General features: G+C 39.4%; 2 protein-coding genes, 1 long non-coding RNA gene and 1 other non-coding gene across 4 annotated transcripts in view; 2 read left to right on the forward strand and 2 right to left on the reverse strand.

Moving 5' to 3' along the window:
• The first annotated feature begins 2,078 nt into the window (after positions 1 to 2,078).
• The window catches only part of LOC122409201 (muscle-specific protein 20-like), a 29,668-nt gene continuing 5,456 nt past the window's right edge, over positions 2,079 to 26,290 (forward strand). Inside the window, exons 1-2 of the mRNA XM_043416551.1 lie at positions 2,079 to 2,234; positions 11,429 to 11,510. Of these exons, the coding sequence (XP_043272486.1) occupies positions 2,211 to 2,234; positions 11,429 to 11,510 (106 nt within the window). The 5' untranslated portion in view covers positions 2,079 to 2,210. The remainder of the gene's footprint in view (positions 2,235 to 11,428; positions 11,511 to 26,290) is intronic.
• Positions 4,781 to 8,862, reverse strand: LOC122409205 (myophilin). Its single transcript, XM_043416562.1, has 4 exons — positions 8,701 to 8,862; positions 6,202 to 6,401; positions 5,931 to 6,051; positions 4,781 to 5,313 (listed from the first exon to the last, which is right to left on the reverse strand). The coding sequence occupies exons 1-4, from the start codon at positions 8,704 to 8,706 to the stop codon at positions 5,131 to 5,133; spliced, it is 510 nt and encodes a 169-aa protein (XP_043272497.1). The 5' UTR covers positions 8,707 to 8,862; the 3' UTR covers positions 4,781 to 5,130.
• On the forward strand, positions 10,823 to 10,963 carry LOC122405648 (U4 spliceosomal RNA). Its single transcript, XR_006259797.1, has one exon. It is a non-coding gene; the product is annotated as a U4 spliceosomal RNA (small nuclear RNA).
• LOC122409217 (uncharacterized) lies at positions 13,569 to 15,971 on the reverse strand. The gene is made up of 4 exons (XR_006260635.1): positions 15,314 to 15,971; positions 14,303 to 14,406; positions 13,945 to 14,229; positions 13,569 to 13,852 (listed from the first exon to the last, which is right to left on the reverse strand). It is a non-coding gene; the product is annotated as an uncharacterized lncRNA (long non-coding RNA).

Raw genomic sequence — 26,290 nt, forward strand, 5'->3', positions numbered from 1 at the left:
TAGTTTTGTACTATTTTTGTGATTGCAAAACATTTAATTATTGAATATTCGACTCCATGAAATTACATTACACACATTAGTCTATAGTCCGAGTGTGCGTACGCATAAAAAAAAGTATTATCGATTGACTGGCTCTGTTTGGTGAAGTAAAAGAATTCGTTACCTGATGACCTCGATATTTTTGTTTAAATTAATGTGATTTGGGCAGCATGTCGGTTTTAATTTTCCGTTCAACTTTTGATTTGCTCGATCGTCCTGTTTCAAGAAAATATAAATTTCATTAAAATAAGACAAGAATTTAGATGAATAAATGACTAACTAGTTGAAGGATGTAACCGACAGTTAAACCAATAGTCGAAGCTTTAATGTGGTTTGCCGGTCCGTGGTTGTTTGGTTAGTAACGTCGATCATTTCGATCACAATTCCACGAATGAAATCATTTCAAACAAAGGTTGTAAAGCGGATAACGTGAATAATAGGGAATTACGAATATTTTAATATTCGATGGTTGAATGAAATTACGAAAATTGGTAGTAATCAATTTTCGGGGAGTCAGCGGTGACTTGAAATGGATCGTTATAGGTTTAAACATAAAATTCAGTGCGGGTTATATCATTTATTTAATCATTCATTTTTCTCAACATCGAATGATTGTTTACTTACGTGAATCACGCTTAGAAATTACTTACAGAAAGTATCCTTTTGTCGTGAATTTAATTAAACTCATTTCAAAGTTCTCCTAATGTTCCGATTCTTGGTCTTCAATCTTCTCAGGAAAGTTCCAATTATAATCAAAGTTTCTTCAAATATTCCTTATTTATCGTAGCCTTAGCTAACTCGACTGTCTTCAACCAAAACACAAACTACACTGAAAATCGTCGTCAAGGAAAAAATCTATAGTTTTTCTTTCTATGCGATATATGCAGAAAAACAAGTTGAACATCTGATCAACAGCTCGCTTGTTCTGCAGCATTTCTTTTAGTGATAATAATAACACGATACCTGTAATGATGATAAACAACGTTTATTTTTTTAACAGGCTCCATGGGCATTATCGAATGTACGATTCTTAAATACAAAACTCTACATCCCCTTTCAGAAAGATATCACTAGTCGTTTATATCACTATACACTCGTATTGCTGATGATTTCGAAAATATAGTAAATTCAACGACATTTTTTGGAGTCGGCGTTACCTAAAAAATATTATCATCACTTCATGGAAACATGCAAATATGGTAGTTTGAATCATAAATTTCTTTCAGTCCGTACTCCATAGTCCTTACAAAGATGAACTGCCATGGCTACGATGAACTTTTGATATTGATTGACACCAATAAAATTCCCAGAGGAAACTGGGTATGCTCCGCTGCATTATCCGGAAGATATTGAGAAAACTTACTTCCTGTTCATGTTGCAGTGATTTTGATAAATTTATGATAAATTTTGACTCTGTAAAAAGTGCCTTTTAATAAGACGCATTGAAGACAGCAAACGAAATGTCGACTCACTCAGTTTAGATAGGGATGTTCATTACTTATAAATGTACAACGAAAAATCAGTAAAATAAACTAAATCAATAAAAATCCTTTCAGATGAGCTTTCTTCAAAAGTCGTTTCCAACCATATTTGAAGTTCGAATCGAAACAATTCTGGCTTCACCGTATCAAGATTTCTCTCCAATAATTTTTCACTAGAAAAATTGATTCTTCCTCTTCTATTTATATTTCTATGAAGAAAATACAAATTTAATGTTTCCTTAAAAAATACCGAGGTCGTTAAACAACCTGAATCTCCATCGTTGTAAACACGATGAGTGAGTGAAACTATTTTTGAACAATTTCCTTGTGTACTTGCCTAAAATAACAGAGCTTATTGCAAGTTTTGCAAAATTCAGCGATGTTCTCGAGCAACTCGATCGGTAAAGTTAGCTTTCTGTAATTACGATAGGCAGTACATCGTATTAGAAATATACTCGTGTAAGAATGTGGATGAGAGAATGAGTAAGTGATCCATATATAGAAGCACGCCTACGCTTTGACCAACACGAGCGAATTCTTGTCACGGATATATACGCAGCTCAGGGCGCCAGAGCACACTTTTTGTGCTTGCGCTACGCTCGTCCAATATCCAAGAGAACCTCTCTTATCTACTTGACGTTTTTATCTAATTTGTGATCCGAGAAAAAAAAAACTATTCGATCAGCTAAAATGCCCGGACGTCCACTTTGGCAGGTAAGGCTTGATTCAAAACTATACACTCGGATAAACAATTTCTATGAAACAATAACGGATTTTCATTAGATTGAAAAAGCATAAACGCTATTGATTACTTTCTTTTTTGACTTTATCGAATTTTCGAAACGCTGGAATATTACCTGACCACCTGTTGTTGTTTTTGCGCGCCTGGTCAGCTGGGAGTTTGACAGATAAATAGTTGTGGCGCGTGCAAAATTTATTTCTCACCGGTTCGCGAGCTTACGATACGCCCTGTCGTCTCGGTACTATACGAAATTCTAGCCATTCATTCTCCCCAAATACATATGACTCGCTTCTCGTTCGTCATTTTGGAAAACGGTTGCATGAATGAGAATTCTTATGTTTTGTTGAAATTTATTGAGTTTTGCAAATTGTCGTATTCACAAGTTCATTTATTGATTCTTCATGATAAAACTTTTACAGTACTTTTGAATGAATCCACGAAAATTAAACCATGAACACGAACAAGAATGACGCGAGTTTCTTAATTGATCATTGTTTTACTGATATTCTCAACTTTTTGTAAATAAAATTATTTTATATCACTCGTAATATAAAATTTCGTATAACACGCGTACGAAAAACTTTTTCGTCCTAGTGTTATAATGTACTATTATTAATGATTGTTGTCAGTTGTTCCAAGTGGTGAATGCTCTTTGATAATAAGCTTCAAAAAACAGTTCAGAAATTTCCAAATCCTCTTCCTTCGTGAAAAAATAACTTGCAGTCTCGAAAGATTCTTCGGTACTATTTTTACTCCGAGCTGACTCAGAATTTTCATCCTCGAGAGAATGTTTTCACAAAATTTTTCGTTATAACCTCGCCAACTAATTCTGGAATGAGCTTTCCAGGCCGCCCAAAGTTATCAACCGGATATTTTGAGTGAGGATGTTTCACAGCCGCCGGAATAAATATATGAAGATAACAGTTGCAAAATCGAATGAAAATGCAGAATGGTATTTTGAGTGGAAAAAAAATGGCTAATTCAAAAATCGGCTCAACAATATCAAAATAAAAATCACTCGTAATAAGCCGAAAGAGGATTTTTGTTAAATTAAATAATTTAGAGGTTGTACGTTTATTAATATTTCCAGTTTTGTGTCATTCGCTGCTGCTTTCCGGTATACGGTTGAAAACTTTTACCAGATTTATAAACTCTATATTCAGCTCATATTGAACTCGAATTTATTTAGAGTAACAACAACACAGGGGTGAGATAAAATGAATGATTTTGCGTTCGTTATATGAACGAAGAGGGCACACGCGCCCTTGTGATTCTCTACATCATTGTAAAGCCATGACCCGGTCCAGCGTTTTCTCGGGCGTGGGCAACGACGATCCAGGAATAACTTTAGCCGGCACTGAAACTTGTGCCAAGGAGAACGAAACATCAATTTAATTTTATCGCCTGTGACTCGAATTGACGTTATGACGAACTTTTTCATATTTTCCATCGTTTTCAATGAAGAACGTCATTTTCAAAAGTTTCAAATGACAGAAATACATCGGAATGACCTCGCATTCTTTTCACGAATTTCTGCAAATGAAAACGAAGAAATGTCGTGGAGGAAACTCATTATGATTCACGCCTTTAGAAATCGTCTTATTATGCAAGCTTGATTTAAGAAAAAATCTAGAGCAGCCAAAATCGAATGCTGAAAGTTTATTCCACATGGGAAAAAGTATCCGACAAAAATATTTATCATTAATCTATACATTTAAAATATTTGATATTCTAGATTTTTCAGGTGGAATTCTCTCGTTGAGAATTCTGTACGAAAAAAATCCACGGACAAAAAACGTCAAATTTTCTTTTCAGTATTGTTAAAAAATGAAAAATGTGCACCATTGTGTGAAGTCGCGTTGATTTTCGTTTTAAATGTCACGATACGAAAATTTTGTTAAAATTGAGATTCCTCTGCAGAATATTACGTTTCAGTCCGTTATTGTTATATTGTTCGAGGCTTGTGATGGCGTTCTATAGACTCGTTGACTTTTTTGTCCTTCCTCCCAATACCCTTACATCCAGAGTTTGGCACAGCCCCAACTTGCTCGTTCTATCTCTCCCTCTCCCCTTCCCTTGTTTACAAGCTCGAGCGATCGTGTCACCGTTCAACTCTTTCAAAACAATATAATGTTTTGTCGTTTTCATCATTATTCAGAAACATAAAAATTTTGAAAAACGGATATAGCTATTGAATTATAAATTAGATTGAAATGTGTTGTTTTTCGACTATACAATTTTCATCTTGGGTGGAAATTGTCAATTATAGTTATGACTTACCTGTGAAAAATTGAATTTTATTCCACTGAATTGATTATTTTTATACGTAAGTAGTTCGTCATTTGAATAAAACGAACACATTTTTTATTGAAATTAATAAACTCAACTTCACATTAATTTATTTGACGTAATATTTGTTTCCATCGAATGAAAAAAAAAGAATTTGTTTCGCTTTGCATTGCTTGTTTCGTACTTGGCAATATCGACAAAAATGAAGCCGCTGAAAAAAGGTGAAGGATTATGTGATAAAATCTTTCGATTTATTCGTAAGTTATAATGAATTTCTGATGTAAAAAATAGCAGGGTTGTTTTTTTTATTTCGTAACAGTTGTGTATATTGAAACTCAATGTTGGATTTGACATTTTGTGAACGGAGTGTGAGAAAGTTAGAAAATCTCGTACAAAATGTCCTGCCTTGATACTCTCTCACTAATTCGTTGTCAGAATAACGAACGTTTTTCATTATCTTTTGCATTTTTGTGAAACAAAATAGTTTCCGAAACATGTTGATTGATTTTGAATTTTCGAAAGAATGTCAGATTTTTTTTCGATATATTTACAAATTTAAATATACAAATTTACACGTTTTTACATGTGTCGAGTGTTTCCGAATCCGCCATGTCCCGATTGACTGGCACCCTTGTTGTAACCCATTTGCAAGTTGACCTGACCTTCACTAGCTCTGAGCTGATCCTCGGTGAAGGTTCTCTCGTTCTTTTCAGACATTTTGGGTCCCAAAGCTGGTCCATTGTATTCAGGATGCTTTTGGGTCTAGGCAAGTCAATGGAAAAATTAATTCAGCAATTTTCCCACGTTACTGGGTAAAAAAAATACGAGTAGCTGAGAATTCGAAAGCAAAACGATATCTGTCGCTTATACTGCTCAAATCTTGGTCCAGCGGAAACCGAATTTGATATAAAAACATTTAAAAAATTGGGTGTATTCGGAATAATTATTTTGACCAAGCACTCAAATTTAAATATTTCAACGAAACTTGGTTTGCCTCAAATTAAATTTTGCTGCAGACGTCAAATAACTTTTGAATCATATTTAACAAAATTCGTGAATTTTCCAACGAGATCAAGGTCCCGGCTTGAAAAGTTACCGTTACAATAACGCAAAATAACGTAATTCAAGGGAGACACGAGTTTTTTTTTTTTTTTTACTGTCCGTAAAATTTGGCATTTTGCTCAGTAAAAATTTTAAACTCCAACGTCGTTCCTGTCTCTATTACTGCAATGATAATTTCCCAGTTTTGACTTTTCCCAAAATTCTGGATGAGATGTTTTCGAAATATTGGTCTCTTGAGATACTTGAGAAAAAGAGCTTCTTCATTCGTGACAATTACTCTCGCAACTTAATTCCATTTCATAATCTGAAATACTTACGATCCTTCCAAGGGCATAGAGACAAAGAGTGACTTGAGGAATATTGCGTCTTTCGAAAAGATCAGCAGTTTGGAAGATTTCTTCCTGAGGTACTCCGTAGTTTTTGATGGCAGCTTGGAATCTGAGAATTGAAAAGTCCGATTTTACTCATTTAACGATTTCGCTAAACTTTCAATCGACGGATTTTTTCACATTACTTTTATCTCGTGGTCTTTGGGCCCTGCTGAAAAATTTTGAAATAATCCAAAACAATTTGTTGGTCGCATCGTACCTCTGGACATTTTCCATCAGCTGGAAATTCGTGCCCTTCGTCTGAATCTTCTTGACCGAACCAGGCGCGAGTTTGTTTATTAACTGGCAAAGAATCACGCCGTCCTTGAGAATGTCTTCGTAGTTACCAGGCGGCAATTTTTCCCCGAGAACGGTTTCGATCCAAGTGAGAACTTCGGCTTCTTGTTCCTTATTGCGAGGCTGTAAAAGTGCATCGAATCATGAATTTTTGACCTCCAAATTTGCGCGTGTTTTCGATAATTGTCCGGAATTTCTTTCCGGACAACCTAGAAGAGCATTTCGGGGTGTGGCTTTTCTGCCGCTCGAATATTCTGTGCTATCCGACGAGAAATAAAAAAAAATCTATTTCATTCTCTAAAAATATCACACTCGTCGATACATCATTTCAAACTGTAATTCGCTCGCATGCTTAATTTCGAGAAGAATTTAAACTAAACGAAAATACGCTTCGAGAGTGTGAAAATAGAACTGGAGAAGGAGGCCGAGCTTCGATGGGAAAAAATTCACGTGTCGAAAATAAATAATTGCTGTCAGATTTACAGGCTTTTATAAGCCAGCCCGAGCAGGTGCCGTTTATATCTCGAGTCTTGAAAATCTTCTCGGTTCAATAATACATCCACGAATGTGTGTGCTGCGGGTGCTGCTCGCCATTAAGTTTAATAGCTTTGGGCATTTCTTCTTCAATTATTTTAGGTGACTACAGATTTATTCGAAAACAAACGGAAACAAACGTGCTCGTTTTACGCTCAACTTTCTGAACGAGCTTTGCACCCAAACAAACCCAAAGAAAATTGAAGTAAACATTCGGAAGGTCGATCAAATGAAAGGACAAGCTTCAGTCCGATCCGCGTTACAATGCAAATCCTCGGGATATACAAAATGCCGTGTTGCAATTGGCGAAAATTCGAACGTTTCCTGCCGGTGCTTTTAGCACGTCGACTGTGACGTAAAAGTGAAATCTGGCACATTTCGGCTCGACGATAAATAAGTATTTATAACACAATGTGAATCTATACGAAGAAACTCACCACTCAAACTTTATATTCGTAAATGATCTCGACTCTTTATAAATGATTTCTTACTCCCAGACTTTTCTGCCTTTAATATCGTCCTGTATAGCTTTCGTTTGTTCATGCACGTATTTCGTAAGAGAATGTAATTTCCACACTAAGACTCGATAGAAAACAGACGCAAAGGTCATATTCGTGCAAACATGCAATCATTGTACATTGGGCAGAAATAATTGAGAAACTTTATTCGATAAATCTGGCACTGTACGTCGATTGAATTAAATTTCTGTTCTAATATTTTCGATGCTGATAAAAATAATGGTGATTCGATGAAAAAAAAGCGACTGTTATAGTTTGTCAAAAGATTTATCTCGGACGAATAAACCATATAAAATTTGAACGCGAATGACCGTCCAGTGGATCCGATTCTGAGTGAATCCAGGTTTCGAGCGTTGAGCTTCGTTCTCTTGGCTCCGTTCGGAAAATTTGTCAAAGCTTTAGCCCAATTAGATTCAGGGTCGAAAAGCGGGACAGTGATGAGTTCGCGTGAGTGTTTCGTCTCTTCCGTGCATTTGATTGTGTATGAATTTACGAGCTTGTATTTCGCTCACGAGCGATTGTGGTCAAGGTTTGTTTCGAACTTTTGCTAAACGATTAACGCGAATTTTAGATTTTCGACGGTTCCGTTCGTCAAGCAACTTTGTACTGAACGAATCTCGCAAGAAGCTCATAAAACGGTGAAAATTTTTAGAAAAAATTCCAAAAAATTGAAGTTACTACTTTTTTCAAAAATTTCGAGACTTGCCCAGGAAATTTTGATTTTTTCATTGATTGTTCGATGCGAAAAATTAATTGATTTCATGCCCATTCATTTAGCTGTTAACACGAAGGAAAGCGTCGGTTATTTTTACATTTTATTGCCCTCGACGATCGATCATGGTGTGAGAAACGGACGATGTATTTTAGAAAAAGTTTCAATCCGCGTGTGCAGTGTTAGTTCCTACTTTGAGAGCTATAAATATACCGGATGTTGAAGAAGACTCGACGTGGTCTCTGCCGGCAAAGGTTGCACGCACGCAGATTCAAATCCAAAATATACGTAAAACGCTCGAAACTACAGTGGTTAAATGGATTCAAAGTGTTTTGCAGGTCGCCCGAACATTTCTGTGGATTCGAAAAGCGGGCAAACATTCGTTCGTGCTTCAAGGATTTAAGGCAGCTCGCTAGCTCGGAAAGCAAGAGAAAATATACATCGTTTGTTCACTTGAAATCTTTTCAAATTTATATAGAGTTCGCGAAGAATTTTGAGGCTCTCGATCGATTTTCAGTGTGAGTGAATAAAAAATGAACAGTTTTACCGCGATTCAGGTTTCCGTTAAGTTGGATGTTCAACGATTGAGCTTAAAGCAATTTTTTTAGCAGTGAAAAGACAAATAAACCTTTCGACGCCAATGGCAACAAAAACGTACCGCCATTTTTATTTCGCTGCGTTTTTTCGCTTCCCGGTGTGTTCTCGATCGAAGTTACAGAGAATCTCTCTTCGAAGTGTGCGTATGTGTTAACGAGTGACGTTTCGTGTCGTGAGACGTGAGTTGCACGCGCAGAGTCGAAACTAAGTTGAAAACTGAGTGTCTCGACGCTATATGGCGTTATCCCCTCCGCTTTTACATCCTACACGGATGTCGTTCGTGGCACTGATGTACGCACAGAAGCTTTTTTGGCACTCGGCCCATCGGGTATTCCCACACCCCCGCAAAAATGAGCTTCTCTCGAGGAGCTCCGACACGGAGCTGAAACGTTGACGCTCCAACGACAACATCGATCTCCAATTAATTATTATTGTTTACTGTTATTTCATTCTGAAATGAGCAAAAGGAAAAAGGCAATAAACAATTTAAAGATTTGTCAATTTTCTCGGCCCCGTATTTACACTTGGATTTTTACAATTGCAGATCGTTTTCCATTCTCGCTCTGTGTTTTCATAACCTGAATGAAACTGCCTTAACTTCGCGTATACGAATGACAGTCCCGGTTGACGGATTGACGAATAAATTTGACTCCTTGAAATCGTGGTATTGTTGAAGTTCTGACGTTTCCACGAGATGTGGCGAGAAGAAAATGTAAAGTGGCGATACGAAAAACAGTTTATTTCGAACGAAGTATTGGCTGCTTGAGCATTTTGTTTGTTGTCTGAAAACTGCATATTTTCCAAGACATCGAAATAATTGAGAAAAATAATGAAAATCGTGAAGGATATTGTGGAATATTTTTCAACCAATAAACAAGTAGGATCGTATTTCTCTCGAAAATACACGATCGACTCGGTGGCCGGCAACTACGGAATAGAAATATTGAAAAAATTGATCGCGCTTGCAGCAAAAATATACGTGAGCCACAAATTTATATTTAAAACGTTTTACTGACGTTCAGCTCTTCGTTATTTATAATCTAAGAGAGGCCGAAAAAAACAGCTCGTACGAAAGATAAAAGGTCAATGGCCGAGGATAGAATAGCGAAGAAATCGGAAACGGACTATTATTTTTCGAATAAAAAATATGGCAGACCCCAAGATCGAGTGTCAAACGACGTTGCGTCGTTGAAAAACGTCTTGTAAGTTTGAATCTCGTAATTTTCTGGAAGCCGGCCACGGTGACGTTGCTCTGAGGCCATCGCCGCGTTTAGATCTCATCAATCGACAGACGCAGGGCGTCGTCGGGGTAAACGCGGTTTATCGTGCACTTTGAAAGACGCGAAAGCGTACGAGACTCGCCAAAATTTATCTACTGAATCTAGAACGTACGAATTATCGTCACTTTTATATTTTACAATGTTTCAGGTGCTCTTTACGATCCACGTAGACACAAAATAATGGACAGGCTTGACAGCCCTTCGTTCAAACGCGGGCTCATATTTATGATCGAAACCGATTCGAAAAGGATTGGTTTTTTTTTTCTTTTATTTTTATAATCTTCCATATTGTTTATATAAGTTTAAGCAATTTCATTCAATTTTGGACTCGGGACTTCTACAGTCCGATTTTCGTTGAACGATTCGATTACAATAATACAGAAAAATTCATGAAAACAACAGTAATAATAATAAACAGTGCGATCACAAAATCAAGAAAAAAATACTTAACAAATTAATAAATTCTGCGAGTGAAACACAATTTAAATAAACGATGCATTTATTGTTTGCTTACGATCACTTTTTTCCACATATGCCAATGCACACGTTGCAAGGGTTTGAGATCGATTTAAAAAATGCATTTTAAGCTCGTCTTTGAAATCGAGAATTCTATTAATTTTTCGACATGCATTAACAGATTAATTCAATATCAACCACGATTCACGATTGAAACTTACGCCCACATATTATAAAATCACAATGACGTCCCTCCAAATCTTACTGATGCTTAGTCGTGAGGGTTCAAGATCGATTAGAAAAGGAGAGATTGTGTTGAGCGCTATAGCATGTTTCAAGCCACGCAGTTCGCTCTCTCACCGCGTAGTGGCGTTTTGTTGTTCTGTTTCTCACTCGCGCAGCGTCACCCTAACGTCCATATAAACTCGGACTGATTCTTAGCTTGTTAGCTTTGCGCAGTGGCGATATCGTAACCAATGAGGTTCTACCGAGGTGCGATTATTGCTAGTTGAAAACTTTTACCAATACCCCGCCAAGACGATGTGAAATACCATCGGCTACGGCAATTTTTGAAAGTTTCTGCGGAAACTGATGATTTATTTCAAACAAAATGTCGCTTTATAGGAAAGAGGTTGTTTTTCGAGATCTTTCGAATTTGATGGGCACACACGAGCAACTCTAATTTCTGAATTACCGTTTGCCATCACAATCCTTAAATAAAATTCAACAAGATTTTTATTTATCAAAATTATTTAAACAGCTTTCCAATTCCGGCAGAAAAAACGCGTGTAGTTTTGAAATTCAAAATTATGGTTCTTCAATAAGACACAAATGAGAATATGAAAGTTCTCTTTTATTTACACCAATTTGTTGATTCAAAGTGGATTGTTTCATTTATGATTCGATATTTTGAATGAAATGTTATTTGAAAAACTATCGAATGAAGAATTCTCTGAATTACACTCAATTAATTGCTTGACAATTGTACTTCAATTCGTCAAGAACACGCTGCACGTCCACGATTTGAAATCGACTGACACAAGTATTTTTCAGGTTGCTGGAAAACGCGAAGCTGACCAAGAGGCCGCAGCCCAACAATGGATCGAGACGATCATCGGTGAAAGATTTCCACCCGGTAAGTCGAGAACTGACTAACAACATAAGTTTACGTTACGCGTTGTAATAAACAAAAACGCAGCTCGTGGAAAATCGCGAATGTCGACACTGCCAACCGGATAGTAATCAGGAGAGCATGAACGCCTGAAAGCTATCGCGACGCCGGCGAGAACGTCGACAGAGGAAATATGTGCGTACATACAGCTCATAGACAAATGAACGTAAATCAACAACACATGCAATCCTAATCCCCGTCCTAATCCTAATCCTAACTCCTAACTAACGTTAGAAATCGTGGAGTCAGTTCCCTTAAAATAAAAACTGTGCAAATGACTCGTCATCAAAGTTTTCAATAGTGAAGTAAGTTTATCACAAAAAACTTTTCAAAACCGCGATATTTCGAAATCGTTTTTGAGTTTACGAATAAAAAAAATAAAACTCTGCTATTCGTACATAATTTTCTTATTCTCGCAGTGAAATTACTTTAAAAAAATTCCAAAAGGCTTGTTTTTTAACACATTTGGTCGGATAATTCATAATTTCTTTCAGTAATGGCTTACTCGGTAAAAAACTGAAGTCCCTTTCACTATTTTCGTGCCTATTTTTCTCATTGTTGGCTCGCACCGATACCTTTCAGAGAAAGAGAAAGGGAGCGACGCGAGGTATCGATCGGCGTGCTTGCCTGCAAGACCACGAGGGTGATCGGACACCCCAAACTTTTACGAGCCATTGATAATGTGAAAATCAATATCCATATCGACATATAAATATGTGTGTGCTATATTTCTTTGAGGCCTACATATTCGTTATGCGTTCCTGTTATTCGGAGGCGTTACGAGACTGAAAGCCGAGCTTGCTTATGATAACGTAAACGGGAAGAAAAGAAAGTCGTAAATTTTGTAGACGAAAGAATAAGACGCGTGTATGCATTCGGAGTTCTTCAAACTGTCAGAAAATCCAGTACCTTACGTCGGTGCGAAGCTTGTTCTTTCCACTTTTATAGGAACGTGTAAGAATATTTCGATTCGTTTCATAACAGGAGTCGATAGCTCGATTGATGCGCCCGATTTTTTTTCAATATTTGTATGATAAAAAAAGAAACGAACGAACGAACTTTTACGTCCTTCATAGTCTACACTGCGTCTATGAATTCCTGTTAATCGAAGGTGGCAAAAGTCTCGAAGCTTTTTTACGTCGCCACCCCCGAATTACCTCGGCTCTCGTTGCGCGGGCGACGATTCAATCGTCCCCAAGGACTTCCAGCACGAACACCCCTTCGACGCAGTTTCCCTCACTTTCGTCTCTTCATGATCTCCCGATTGAAATTTCAGGACGCGTGACGTCGCTAAGGTTAAGTTCGTGAGGTGGGTCAGTATTTGCTCGAATCAATAACTCTCATTCCACGTTCTCGGTGTCTAGAACTCCAACGAGAATTTTACTCGACCATTGAGTCACTCGCCGATATCGAAACTCGTCCGATGATCCCGCTGCTACGATTAAACTCGGCTGAAAAATATCAAAAATTTATCGGACCCTCGTAACTTTCGAATTATATTTCATTTCGATAAAATATAGATTTTTCTTCTCTCATTTGAAAAGTGACAGTTCATCGAACTGACAATTTTAATCATCTTCCACCAAAGTTATCTCAAAATACAATTTTCCCAATTAATTTTTTGGAATCGGATAGTAGATGAACTGTCAACAGTCAACGTCAATTTTCAATCGACTTTCATTGCTCCAACCCCCAATTAACTTTCTCTAATAAACTAGCAATTGGTAGTCTCGAGAAAAATTAATGCCGTTCCTCGTTAGGGGTAGTTTCAGCTCTCTTGTTCGTCCTGTGCTCCTGACAAAGCGCGCGCTTCGTTACGTCATAGCGAACCACCATTCGGACATGAAAACGACAGCAACAGCTGCGCGAGGGGTTGGCTCTTCAGGATCCTCCGCTTTCCCGACGTCCCGCATGTTTCCCTGCTTTACCAAACACGCCAGGCGTCGACGCAATTCGCATTTCAAAGTCGCTTGACACCAGAGACCCAAAACGCTGCAAGGTCAAGTTGATGAATTGAAAAAATAAAGTAAAAGAGGAAACAAATTGATTCGTGAAGAAAAAAGGCACAAAATTATTGAGAAAAAAATAATTTATCTCCAATCTATTTCTGTATTTCCTGTACTTGCGATCTTATTCAATTTCAACCATGCGAATCATTGTTTATCGTTGAATAATTGCAATGAAATACAAAAGCAATAAAAATTAAATAATTCGCGCGGTTCATTGGGCTCCGATATCGTTTACCATTAAAAATTGACGTTGCATCGTTAAAATTGATTCCATTACCGCCAGGTAAGGTCGAGAAGCTGGAAATCAAGAAAATTTGAGTTTGCGAACTGCAGAGTTTGTCTCTGTGCACAAATGCGTTATCAGTTTCAAGAATCTATAAACGCTCCACCTTCGACTGGCGTCCTGGTTCTCCGGAGGACTCGATGGAGGTGGCTGAATGACGAAACCATCCCCACTTGTCTCCCCCCGCGAGACGTCGTCGTCGTCACCATCTTTTTCGTTTTCTTCGTCGTGGGAATTATTTTTCCTTCATTTCTTCGTACGCGACTCCCCCCATGATTTCTCACGAGGGAAGTCGTTCCATTTTTTTCACATTTCACGTAAATGTGAAAAAGTGATTCAATTTTCTTGAATTAGAGAATAAACGTGCTCGTCGTGTCGATACAGCCCAACGCTGCAATAGAAAAAGCAGTTTCTCAACCTCTCCAAGTGTATTCCAAAATACGTGCTGCATAGCTCCGGATAACCTTCAACATTGTTGGTGGCGAAGTCCTCTGACACTGTACTTCGCTCGGTGTAAAACTCTCGCTGCCGAGTACTAGCCTGGTCCACAAGCCATCAGAGGACGCACCTGTCGTGGGCACATCGAACATCTAATTTCGCATTTAACATTTCTGTGATCGTTTGTTCCATTGGTTAAAAATATTCTTTATAATTAATAGAAAAACGATAATAGAAGCGAGGAAAAAATTTAAAAATACGAACAAAGAATTAGGACGCCTCAAGTATAAATGGAAAAACGTAATTCTTTCGATTTAATACAATTTCGGACAAAAGTTATGAAGTTAAGGAAGTTGAGGCTGTACAGTCATTTTTTTACCCAAAAGTGATGACCTGTACCTTTCAAAAGTTAGGCCAGTTTACTGTTTGGCAATGTTGCATACACTTTAAAGAAAAGTTGGGGAAAAAAAGACGAAAAACTGGTGAAAGCTCAGTCGAAAACACGAACAGTGACGATCCTAGCCTCAAAAAACTGCACGGAAAACAGATTATTATTAATATAATCTCAGCAAATCTCCTAATAAATCTGAAAAAAATTGACATTATTCGGCAAGCCTTGCTCATGTTGCCCAAAAAATTTCATATTTTTAGCATCATTTTTAACGGAGATATCACTGAATGTGTCTTGACTTCCATAAGATTACGTGTTATTTGGCCCAAATTGTTATTGATTTTTCTCAGCAACGACGCTCCTAAACTGTCTGAAAATTTAACTGATTTTTTTTTACACTTCACTTTATAAGATGCAATCGGTTTAAAAGCGGTGACATCATTTTCATTCTAATGCCTCAACTTCCTTAAAGAATTAGTGATTGATTGAACAAAATTCGAGTTTGGAAATTGAGGATTCCCAGCTTTTTATTTACACTTCAGATAATATAAATTTAATCGTGCTCATGAATTTTTATCACGCTCGTCCAAAAATTCATTGTGCGGATAAAAATTTTTCATCCGTTTCCGATGATTTAGCTCCGTACCGTTTTTCGCGTTCGGTTTGTCGCACAGAGCACGTCAACGTGTCGGTGCATCGCTTCCGTCCTCTGTTTCCGGATGCTAGCCGGATATCAACGGCTTTTGATGTTGCTCGTTCATCAAAAATGAAACGTTTGACCGCAGTCAAGTGAACACATTTAATTAACTCTCCCGCATGGCTCATCTTGTCAAACGACCCTGATGGGGGGTGAATGAAGCTTGAACCTGGTTCAAAGTGGGCGGCGCGACTTGTTTTACCCCGATGGGACCCTGGTGAACGATCGATTGACACATTTTCGGAGCCACTTTAAAAGTGTCCTGCAGGATCTCGTCAACCGACTGTCAGGATGTACGCCTGATCCTGGAAGCTCGCGAGGCATGCCGGGCACGATTCCAGCTCGACGAACCGAGAATCGCAAACAGTCGTATAAGAAGACGGGTTTAGGCGCCCGAGCGTGTGACTATTCCACTCGGTAAATTTTCGATTCTCCATTTTCGTAATTTCTTTCCCCTTTTTTCGATCTGAAAGACTCAAAAGTCTCGGAAGAAAGTAATTTTTATTTTCGATCGCTAAACGTCAAAAAAAGATCACGAAAACGATTACAAGGAACGAACGAACCATTTATTAGATTATTATCGAAATTAGCGAACATTTCTTCCAAATAATTTGGCCATTCGCACGATAGTATCCTTGCCAGCGGTCGCCGCTATAAAAAAAAAAAAAAAAAAAAAAAAACAATTTTTTCCACGAAATCCACAAGATTTTTTCGAGTGACCCCGATTACCCCGCGTTGACATAAAAGTAGCTTAGAAATGTTCCGGAATGACGTTCCACGAACCGAGTTCTCGAGCGAGATAATTTTACACTAGAAATTCGTTCAACGTCAACGAATTGCAAACGACAATCGTACTCGTACGATATTGTAAAATTGAGTTAAAGTTCAATATTTTTTATTCTCTCCGTACCGTTTATGAAATCTCTACGAGTTTGCCCTTTTGATTTGTCAACGTGGGAGCGAGCCGGCATGGAGACGTTATCGATTTACCGTCAACCGTACATCATGTTACGTTGTAGGGACGCTAGAGTATCAGGGCGACATGGAGGGGTTTTCTGGCTAGGCCATTTTAGCCTCTAGTATATATATACGAGCCAAATATATACAATAATATACATACATGAGATTCTCCGGGTATGGGAGTTTCTCTCGTCGTTTCTTATCGCTAGTGTTCTAACGCACGCAACGTTTCAACACAACCGTCGTTACTGTCCAAAAGATTATTTAGTCGAACCGTTGATTTCAATGGTTAAAACGTTCGTTCGTTAGACGTTTCATTCGCGAGCGTGTTTATACGAATGTCTGAAGCTTCAAGTGGCCGAGGACAGCATTGACATGTCAGTCATCCGTCCGTCACGACGGCGCAAGGCGTCCCGAGGCACCAGGGCACCATCAGACGTTTGAGGGATTTATAGGGTTTGCCCGGGGACGAGTTTGACGTCGGTGCGACGGAGGATCGATTGCGCGAGGGTGGTCGAGATCTCCATTGTTTTTGACGCATACTCACGATTTCGGGCACAACGAACCGAAAGAAGGTTCCTCCGAGGGGCTGAGCTACGGGTGACCTTGAAAACGACTTTCTCCAAACCTAACCTCCTCAGCGAGCCCCGGACTCGAGCGCATCCAGGAAGAAAGAATCCTTCGTTGCAAATTTATCGAAATATCGTCGAGAAACGGCGTTACTGCTCCGCGAAATTGTTCTTCCGTCCACCTCCCATGCTCACACTGACAGCCGTTCGTCAAGTGACGTCACCAACGCTCCGACATACTAGGGGAGTAACACCACGAAGCGGATAAATTTACGAGCGCCCTGGCGGTCGGCGCGAAAACGGCTAGCGATATCGCACGCTTCTCCCGCGCATTTGCCTGCCCGTTTCTCATTGGAGCGCTCCAACGAGCCTGGTTATTGGTCATTGGCATCTCTGCGTCTTTCTCCCCATCGAATAACTCTTGTGCTCGGCCAATCACACCGACACGGCCAATGGCACAGGCGCGATTGTTCTACGCGGAATATTCCACCGCGGGAATATACCAGCGTCGAGTTCTGCTATTCTCTTCGCTCGGTCTTCACTTCCAACTACCATTCTCTCCGCTCGGCGATACAGACGCCTAAATTCCGATAACCAGACACGGATAAGAGCCTCCGGCTACGCTCCGTCTCTCAGACCCGATCCCCGAGATCCCTCGCTATTTCGCGCCACCTTGAACGTCGAACCTCCCATTCGATCACTCACGTTTCTGCCGTTAGCTACTTTCTACCCCCAAGACGCCAGATGTCCGTCAAACCTACGTCAATGACGTCATTTTGAGACGAGCCTACCAGGGTTACAGCCTCGAGATAGATTTACGAGCTTGCGCAACAAGTCGTACTCGCACTTTCGATGCGCATGCTCTACCGACCACGTGCTCCCAATGTAAACTGCACTTTTGAATTCTACGAAAACACGAGCCACCTTTGCATCCGATATTTCGGCCAGTTTTTGTCATTAGCAATTCTGAATACGCTCTTACAGAAATTCGTCACGTTAAGGTAATTCTATCGTCAGGCTTAGTTCATAAGATTAAAAAATAGTATATTATACACACCTAGGGAGGGAAAGTAGACTACTTCAAACAAAAATTTTCTTCACAGTCGGTCGAAAGTATAACATTTCTGCGCTGTCAAAACTGCACGCGCTTCATTATTTGTCTCAGCGGGAGCAAAGACTTTTTTCTGCATTCCGAAAGGGTTGACGTAATTATTTTTTTAACTTTTGACGTTTGACGTTTGAATCGATATTGCCTACGTGTTTTTTGAAAGGTTGTGTCTAGTCATCCGCAAACCGTACGAATAAGGTTATGTTATTCATTCGGAAGTATGTTATGGAAATGTCATATTATTTCCAAGCACTATTATCAAAACAGCACTATACTGCTACAAATCCGAACGAATAACATACATCTATCCTTCCAGATAAAATCAATGCGAAGGCCAAAAATAAAGTCACCAGACTGATAAAATGAATATAGTCGTTTAGAATCCCTTTTCATAAAATAAGGTTGTGACGCGTGAATTAGCTGTTCATTGTCATCGCTTTTCCGCGATTCCGATCGGTTCTCGTAAAGATCTATTTTCAGGTTCATAAGAATGCAAATATTTATATAAATTATCTTTGCTAATCTTGTTCTTTTGATGCCTGCTCCCCCCCCCCCCGACCAGCAGCACTCGCTTCGCTCGTGCAGCAAATGTCGGGGCAGGCATGTGAAGAAAAATAGTATACACCACGCGGCAGAAGTTTGATACTCGGCTTCGCCTCGGGCATTGTGACGCGCAGTGCAGGAATATCAAACTTCCTGCCCTTGTAGTGTAATATACTATTTATGCTGTACTTAAACCTTTAATAAAAAGCTGTGTAAAATTTCAGGGTCGGTTATCGACCTAATTTCAGAGAAATTAATTATTAAAATTGGTGGTTTTCGTGAAGGAATTTCAAAACAGTATACAAAAACCTAGCTCCCGGTTGCTACAAAAGGGTATATTTGCCTAGAAATCCATAAAATTCCGGAAAAAAACTGCAATTCGTATACTTAACACTTTTAGTAATCTAATACTCCTAAAAAAAGTTGCCCTTATCGGCCTATTTTTTACGGAATATTAAGTTTAATTTGAACTTCCGGCATTGGATTTCCTACGACTCGCTATGATGAAGAAGCATGACAGTAAGGCATCAGCTGAGTGTAGTCCTAACCTCAATTTGACAGATCAGCAGAAAAGAGGTTAAACACACACCACGAGTGGTCAAGTAGAAAAAGACGGAGAGAACCGGTGTTGCCAAACGTAAACCTGGGGATACTACGTGAATCGTTGGACTAACTTTTTTTTAATTTTTATATTTCAGTTCGAACATTCATTTAAAGGATTACATATGTAAAATTTTACTTATAAGAAATACATTTTTTCCATATGTCAATAATATTAATCACTATAAGTCTTAACTATTAGCAGTGGTATGACTAGACTGAAGCGATAGAATTACCTTAAGGTAACTTTCGGCAGGTCTCAGTTCGGAAGATTTAAGGAGGGTGGATCACGAAATCAAAATAATCAGAATTTGATCAAATTTGGTGAACATTCTTTGGCATCAAGTATAGAAATACAATCCTTTTACCACATGGTTATCGAATAATTGAGCGTTAACTCGAAATTCTCATGCACGAGATGTATAACTGTATATATGTAAACTCTGTGCTAATACACGTGAACTTTAGTGTTGAATAGAGAGCTATGTGGTAGAAAAATCGAAAAAAATGTATCTTGTCTCATATATTTTTTAAGAATACATTTACCAAATTTTATTAAATTCTTATCATTTTGAAATTTTTTAATATTTTTAACATGGTTTGGCATGGCAACATTGTATCGTCGCGATCCACCCCCCTTAAAACAAACTTTTGTATGCTGCACTTAAACTTTTAATGAGGGGCTGTGTAAAATTTCAGTTGGTCATCGACTTCATTTCACAGATAAATTCATTATTTAAATCGGGTGGTTTTCGTGAAGGAATTTCAAAACTGCATACAAAAAACGTAACTTCTCAAAACGATGAGAAAACTGTTCGGCTTTTAACGAGTGTGAGGAAAGTATTAAAATTAGACATTTACGGTACAGTAACAGACGTTGGGTTAACAAATTTTCATGGAAATCGAACGAAGTTTTTCAAATTCCAGTGGAGTGTCCAGTCCAATTCGATATTCAATTCATTCTTATTTCGATTTTTATTAATCATTTTGAGTGTGTAAGAAATATGGGAATTCCGTTTAATATTGAAAAGTTTACGTTTCGTGAGCGAAAAAAATCGTCACTGTAGAATGAATCATCGTGAAATGAGAGTGGAATTTTATTTCGCAATTAATCCTGTCGAGATTCTTCAACCAATTTTATTTTTATTACCGTTGCCTTGCGAGTTAAAATTTTCCAAAACCGAAAGAATTCTCCACACGCTTCCAGAGATAAAAACAATTTTTTGTCCGTCCGAGCATTTCGATCAACGAAAACGAAAACGTGAATTTCCTTCGTTTCAGTATTTCATTTCTTCAGGAAAACTTTCGTTCTCTTGGCTCCTGGAGTCCGCAACGTTTCTCCTGGTCCACGGGGACCTGTTGCTGGATGCAAAGTCGTAAATTCGTGCGGAGGATGTTGCCCTGATGAAAATCGTGTCTTTGACGTCTTTATGACGTGAGTTTGACGTTTAATCGATAAGGGGCGTTGCGCAGGCGTATTTTTCGTGTTTTCTCGTGCACGAGAGTCGCTGAAAATTGGTCGAGGCGTGAAATCCGTGGATATTCATGAACCGTGTTATATTACCCGGTTCGAATCGAGAAACAGACAGTTTACAACATTACTTTTGCTGTACAATTATTGTTACCCAGGAAAAACGAATGATTATGTTGAAATTTGTCGAGATTTGACGAGGAATCATTTAAATTAGAATTTATTATACAATGTATCAGCGGATTTCATTACCGGAAGGAGCATTATCGGGGAAACGTTCGGTGCGACAAATATCATAAATAACGGAATTAAAGTTGCGCAGTATCTGAAAACGATCAGGGCATCATTAGCCGAATTCGTACCGAGCCCGAGCCCACCGAGGCTTGGAGGTAAACACATTGACGCAGCGAGTCTCCGTGGCTCTGAAAATTCGCATGTTTTCATTCACTGTCAAATGTCATTGGGAGTCAAAGTCCGCAGACAATTTCCTATCGTTCGTCACCTCTTCACGTTCGAGCCATCTCAACGAGTGTCGAGATTATCAGGATTGTATCACAGCCACGCTGTAAGTTCGCTTTGTGTTTAGAGAGTTTCGATTCGCGATTGATTCTCTATTCTTCAAGTGTTTCAAGAGAACGGACACAAAGCGACTCGAGCGAAATTTGTTTAGAAAAAATCTAGTCGGCCTCAGGAAATCTTGAGGATAATTTATTAAGTATTTTCTTTCGTAATTTAGAGAAATCGAAGGACATACAAAAATAATTGACAAGTTTCTCGTAGGATATATGCGCCTGATACTGTGACCAAACGCTGCCCCAGATTCGAGGCGATTCGCGAGGTTCTTTCGTCGTTTGGAATCGCGAGATGAAATTACTCTGTCGCTTTATGGCGTCCTGTTATTTGGGGCGAATGGGGGAGTCCCCAGGGATAAAACTTACCGTTCATTTGGGATGAAAATCTCCCTTTTCTTGGAAATACCCACTCGTTTACTCCTTAATCGATGAATATATTTATTCACGTCTGTACGTATGAACGTTTCGGAGGCTTGTAGAAAGTGCACAAAACGAGGGAAACTTGTGCAAAGATCTTGTTTACAAAGAATATATTCCTGATACCTGGCCGTTATGAAACCGGAAATCGACGTCCTAAGCGATAATGCAATCCTGATATTACCCAGCCTCGATTGTTCGAAGAACGGTCCAATTTCTCCCGACGATATTCTCCTTACCTTTTTCTTCTACCGCACAAAATGTTTCTTCGCCGGTTAAATCCCGTAGCAACAATCGAACGGAATCGCCGTACTGTTGAGTAACAGTTGCTGAAGTTTCGACGTCCGCTGATGAGCGAAGTAACGAAAATACTGAGGCGAGAGGACATTTCGGACAAAGGAAACGAAGGCAAAGAAAGAAATAGAGAATATTTCGAAGCCATTAGGCGATCGGCTGTCGATGTCTCGTCAATCGAGAACGCCGAAGGTCGACCAGTTTTGTATTAGGCAAACAGATTCGGGGGTAGGGTTATCTCGTGGCGTGTAACTGGGAGAGCGCTAAAGAGGCGCCGCTCGTGGGCCAACTGAGCAAACGCGCGACTCTGTGCGATCCGGGAGGGGTGGGGAGCCAGCGGTAGCCGCGCGCGCACTCTATCACATACTGGGAAACCACGTGATGCGACGTCCTTGCAGGATCAGGCAAGTAGTGTTACGTAAAGCTGTAAAATCGTTTTCATTGCCAAAATCGTAGGTTACCCACGGTCATAAACGTCCACGGATGCAGGGGTTCGGACTCTGTTTTTTTCAGTCTCTCAAAGTTGCGGCATCCTTTGCTTAAACTCTGTTTCAAAATCATTTTGCGATCGACCTGTTTCGATGTGTTTTTTCCTCGCCCATCACGCTTCGGTGAACACTACGAAATTGTGATATTTACGAACGGAGATAACGCGGCCCAACGTCAACGCGCGTGAGCCAACCTGACCAACTCTCCTTCCTATCTATGCTCCTGTTAACAATTAACGAAACGCTTGCTACGAACGAAAAGTCTACGAGACATTTTGACGTCGTTCTGACGGATTTTCTGTTCTCACGAATCTTCATTTTTTCCTCACGAATCACTGACGTCGATCGATCTCAAAGCATCGAGGCTAACGCGAATTATATTCGCATACCGGACTTCGAGTTTGACAAACTTTCAAGCCATTGTGAATCGTGACTGCTGACCCTAACCTCCAAAAAATAATTAATAAAATTCCCATAGTTTTACGTTTAAAATATACACATGTACTGCCCCTGTCTCTTAAGGAAAAAATGACAGAACAACGTTTTAAAAAAAAGTCTGCAGCATTTCGGCAAACGAAAGCAGCCTCAAATGAGTTATAAAAATCGTACAACGCGTACCTTTTTTTTTACACCGAAAACGTCATTTTTTGCTTCAACCGTTATTATCGTCGATTTTATTTTTTCTCGATCGTTTCCTAAATAGAGTTCCAATGAACTGGATCACGTACAGTCGCGTTCGTATACTCGGTCGCATACATGCTCTCTTAGTAACTGCGCAACTTTCATATTCATAGATGCTGCATATATTTCCATTTTCATTATAATAATATACAGCAGCATGCTCCAATGATGTGGCTCTCGGCGCAACCCGAAATACATTCTCCATCTTCATTCTGCACCTCTGTCAGAATAATGTACTGCGAGCCTGTTACGTTAGAGTGTACGTTTCGTGTTTACAAATCACACGCCGTAAAACCGTGTGCACGACATGCCCGCCTGGTTGTACGGAATCATGTATCCATCGGCCATCGCGCCTCGATATTCTTCAATGTGCGGCTGCTATGCACGGATCACGACATTCTTCAGGAACCGGAAATCGAATCGTTCAAAAAAGTTTTTTTTTTTTTTTTTTTTTTTAATTTCTGATCATTTGTTATTGAAGACGATTATTTAAAATTAGGGTTCGGTCAAACATTTTTTGTATTCAAATCCGATTGATTTCTGCAGTATTTTTATTTTCATCTCAATAAATTCGTGTTTACAGAGGAAGTTGGAAACACGGTCGCGTTGAAATTTTTTGTCGTTCACACAGTTTTTGAAATCGATAATTGTTTATAAGAGGTCATAAATCATTCTTCCGCATCTTGCGCAAATCTTTCTATGCCGAAGTACGATCGGGACAATTGTTATAAAAAATTCGTAATGGAGCGAATTTTGTAAAAAATTGAAGAAAATTCTATCCCGTATTTGGCGTAAACTTTATTTTAGAATCTGAAACGAAATCAGTAATTGCGTCTTCGTGGGTTCGTGAGCATCTGGAAATTCTGATAATGAATTCGTTCGTAACAATTTTATTATAATTCTTAACGAGATTTTTTCTAAAGGGAACGGTATTGGATATTCGCCTCGACCGTCGCGTTTCGGTGAGAACCGAAGTGACTCGGATTGTCGGTGGTATAAAAATGATGAGAATGCGCATGCTCGCGTGGTTGGGCTGTCGCGTGTGTTGCAGCGTTGGCATCGGGAGCAGCGGCTTTCATCGATATACGTTCGATACACGTTGGGCACAGTGTATGCATTGCTAACACAAAAAAAAAGAAAAAAAATGAAATCGCGCACACAAGCGTACACGTTTCTATCAGTTGCGATGTCGTATGGCGCGAGTGGAATTCGATCACAGAGCTCCACCGGTCAACTGCACTCCTGGCTGTTCGAGATACGTCTCGTCTTTCGAATGGCGGTCGCCGAGACGAAAACCTGAGCAGCTCAGCATTCCAGGCTCAAGATGCCTCCGCAGTCTTCGACTTCATTTATTTTCGTACCAAGAATCCCGTAGGATTACGTAGAAACACCGCGCGAACTGAGAGGAGAACGGTCAAAACGATAACGGCAATGAACGTATCCTCGAACGGTAGAAAAGACGAGAACGCCGGGAATCGCGGTTGAGGTCCTTCGGGAATTTAGAGGAAAAAAATGGCTTGCCCCCTTAGCTGGCCTCTTGGCTTCATGGGACACCATGAAAGAACGTTGGTCGCGAATGCTTCGCCACAGCCTGTCTTTCTCACCGCTCCGAGCGCTGTGTTATCGTTCCCTCTCGCTTTCCCGCTTTTACTCTCCCATATTTCTATGCTTATATTTACGCGCGCGACACTTACACTTGCGCTGCCATCCGACGTGGAGGGCTCGGGTGAAAACAAAAACGTGACAATAAACCTGATGAGAGAAAACAAAAGAGACCTCGTGTCAGGGGCGCGTAACGTTGGAGAGGTTTGATCGGAACGCGAATGGGCGGGAACCAATAGTGAGTTGCTTCGACGATCGACGGCAGAGGGCAGCGCCGTACATCGACGTCAAACATGGCGTTGATTAACATACTTTTTTTCGTCGGAGCGTTTCTGTGTACTTAAAGCTGATAAACAAAATAACATGAATCACGTGCTGATTCGAGCTCCGTGAACTTTTCGAGCTCATTTTTCTACATACTTTCGGACACTTTTTGTTCGCTATTTACGCCCTTATACGTCCTCACTCCAATGCTTCTCCCGCGTTACAAATACGCGGAGATTCTTAACCTTTCAGTTCACACATATAACACTAAAAATTCTTCACTTTTCGTTACGATTTTTATGCGGTCCTGGTGCAAGCATGCTCGCTCGCATTCTTTCTTATTGCGGGAATCATATACATGTACGCTCATCGGTAAGAACGTGAACGAACTGTCGATATGAGTTTTTTCTTCGTGCTTCGAAGACGCGAGAGCTGAAGCGTTCCAGTCGAATGAGTGCTTCATTTTCGAACGCAAATTATTGTAGACGCTTTAATGGACGGTTGAATAAATCGATGGTTGTTTTGTATATCGTGTTTTGTCAATTTAAACAATATTTTAATAACAATAGATTTGCAAACCTTCAGCTGATGAATGGGGAAAATTCGACGATTCGAGGACAAAATTCGCTCATCAAACTTCAATGCATTCTTCCGTGGACGACAACTTGGCAAATTCAACAATTTTGTGTTGAACATCAAATGCTCGAGTTCGTTCATATCGAACTCACTGTTTTTGACTGAGAGAAAATATAATTGGTTTTTATCTACGAAATATTTATTTAGTGCATATTTTCATCGATATTCAACGATGAATAAAACGCACTTTTCAACTCATTTTAATGCACCACGTCCAAGTTTGGTTCTTAAAGTAGTCCAGCCGTTCGATAAAGTACGATGAAGGTCCACTTTTTTAAATATTGATTGTGAAAAAATTGTACGGTGTTCGAGCTTCGGAAAAGTTCCTATCGCGAAGAAAATTTATCACAGATTCCGTTTCTTTAAAAAAAAACATACCTTACGGCGTTTTTAAGAAAGAAAACATGAAAAAACTTGAGTTTTTGACGTTTCGAAAGCGGATGACAGTCTTTACGTTGGCTGTTGGTAACAGCTGATTGCACTTCGGGCAAATTCGGGAATCGTGGGAATTTCATCAAACTTATTTTTGAGACTGACTCACGTGCTTCCATTCGTCTAGTAGCTTCGCTTTTTTTTAACGAATTGACCAAATTTATTTTTCTCGGTGCCATCACACCGATACAAACTTTCTTTTGCACAAGAAAAATGTTTCTAGGTTATGTGCATTTCAAGGGTCACCGGTACCGACTCAATCATTAACTAGTCAAGTTGAAGTATAAAT

The sequence above is a fragment of the Venturia canescens genome, chromosome 1 (genome assembly GCF_019457755.1).
Source record: "Venturia canescens isolate UGA chromosome 1, ASM1945775v1, whole genome shotgun sequence".
NCBI classification, from domain to species: domain Eukaryota; kingdom Metazoa; phylum Arthropoda; class Insecta; order Hymenoptera; family Ichneumonidae; genus Venturia; species Venturia canescens.

What these genes read in the sequence shown, in the direction of transcription:
- LOC122409205 (XM_043416562.1), bottom strand. An exon ending in CTGATGGAAAATGTCCAGAG is followed by an intron (nt 6,052 to 6,201) that starts GTACGATGCGAC and finishes TTCAATTCTCAG; the next exon opens with ATTCCAAGCTGCCATCAAAA. An exon ending in TCTATGCCCTTGGAAGGATC is followed by an intron (nt 5,314 to 5,930) that starts GTAAGTATTTCA and finishes TGACTTGCCTAG; the next exon opens with ACCCAAAAGCATCCTGAATA.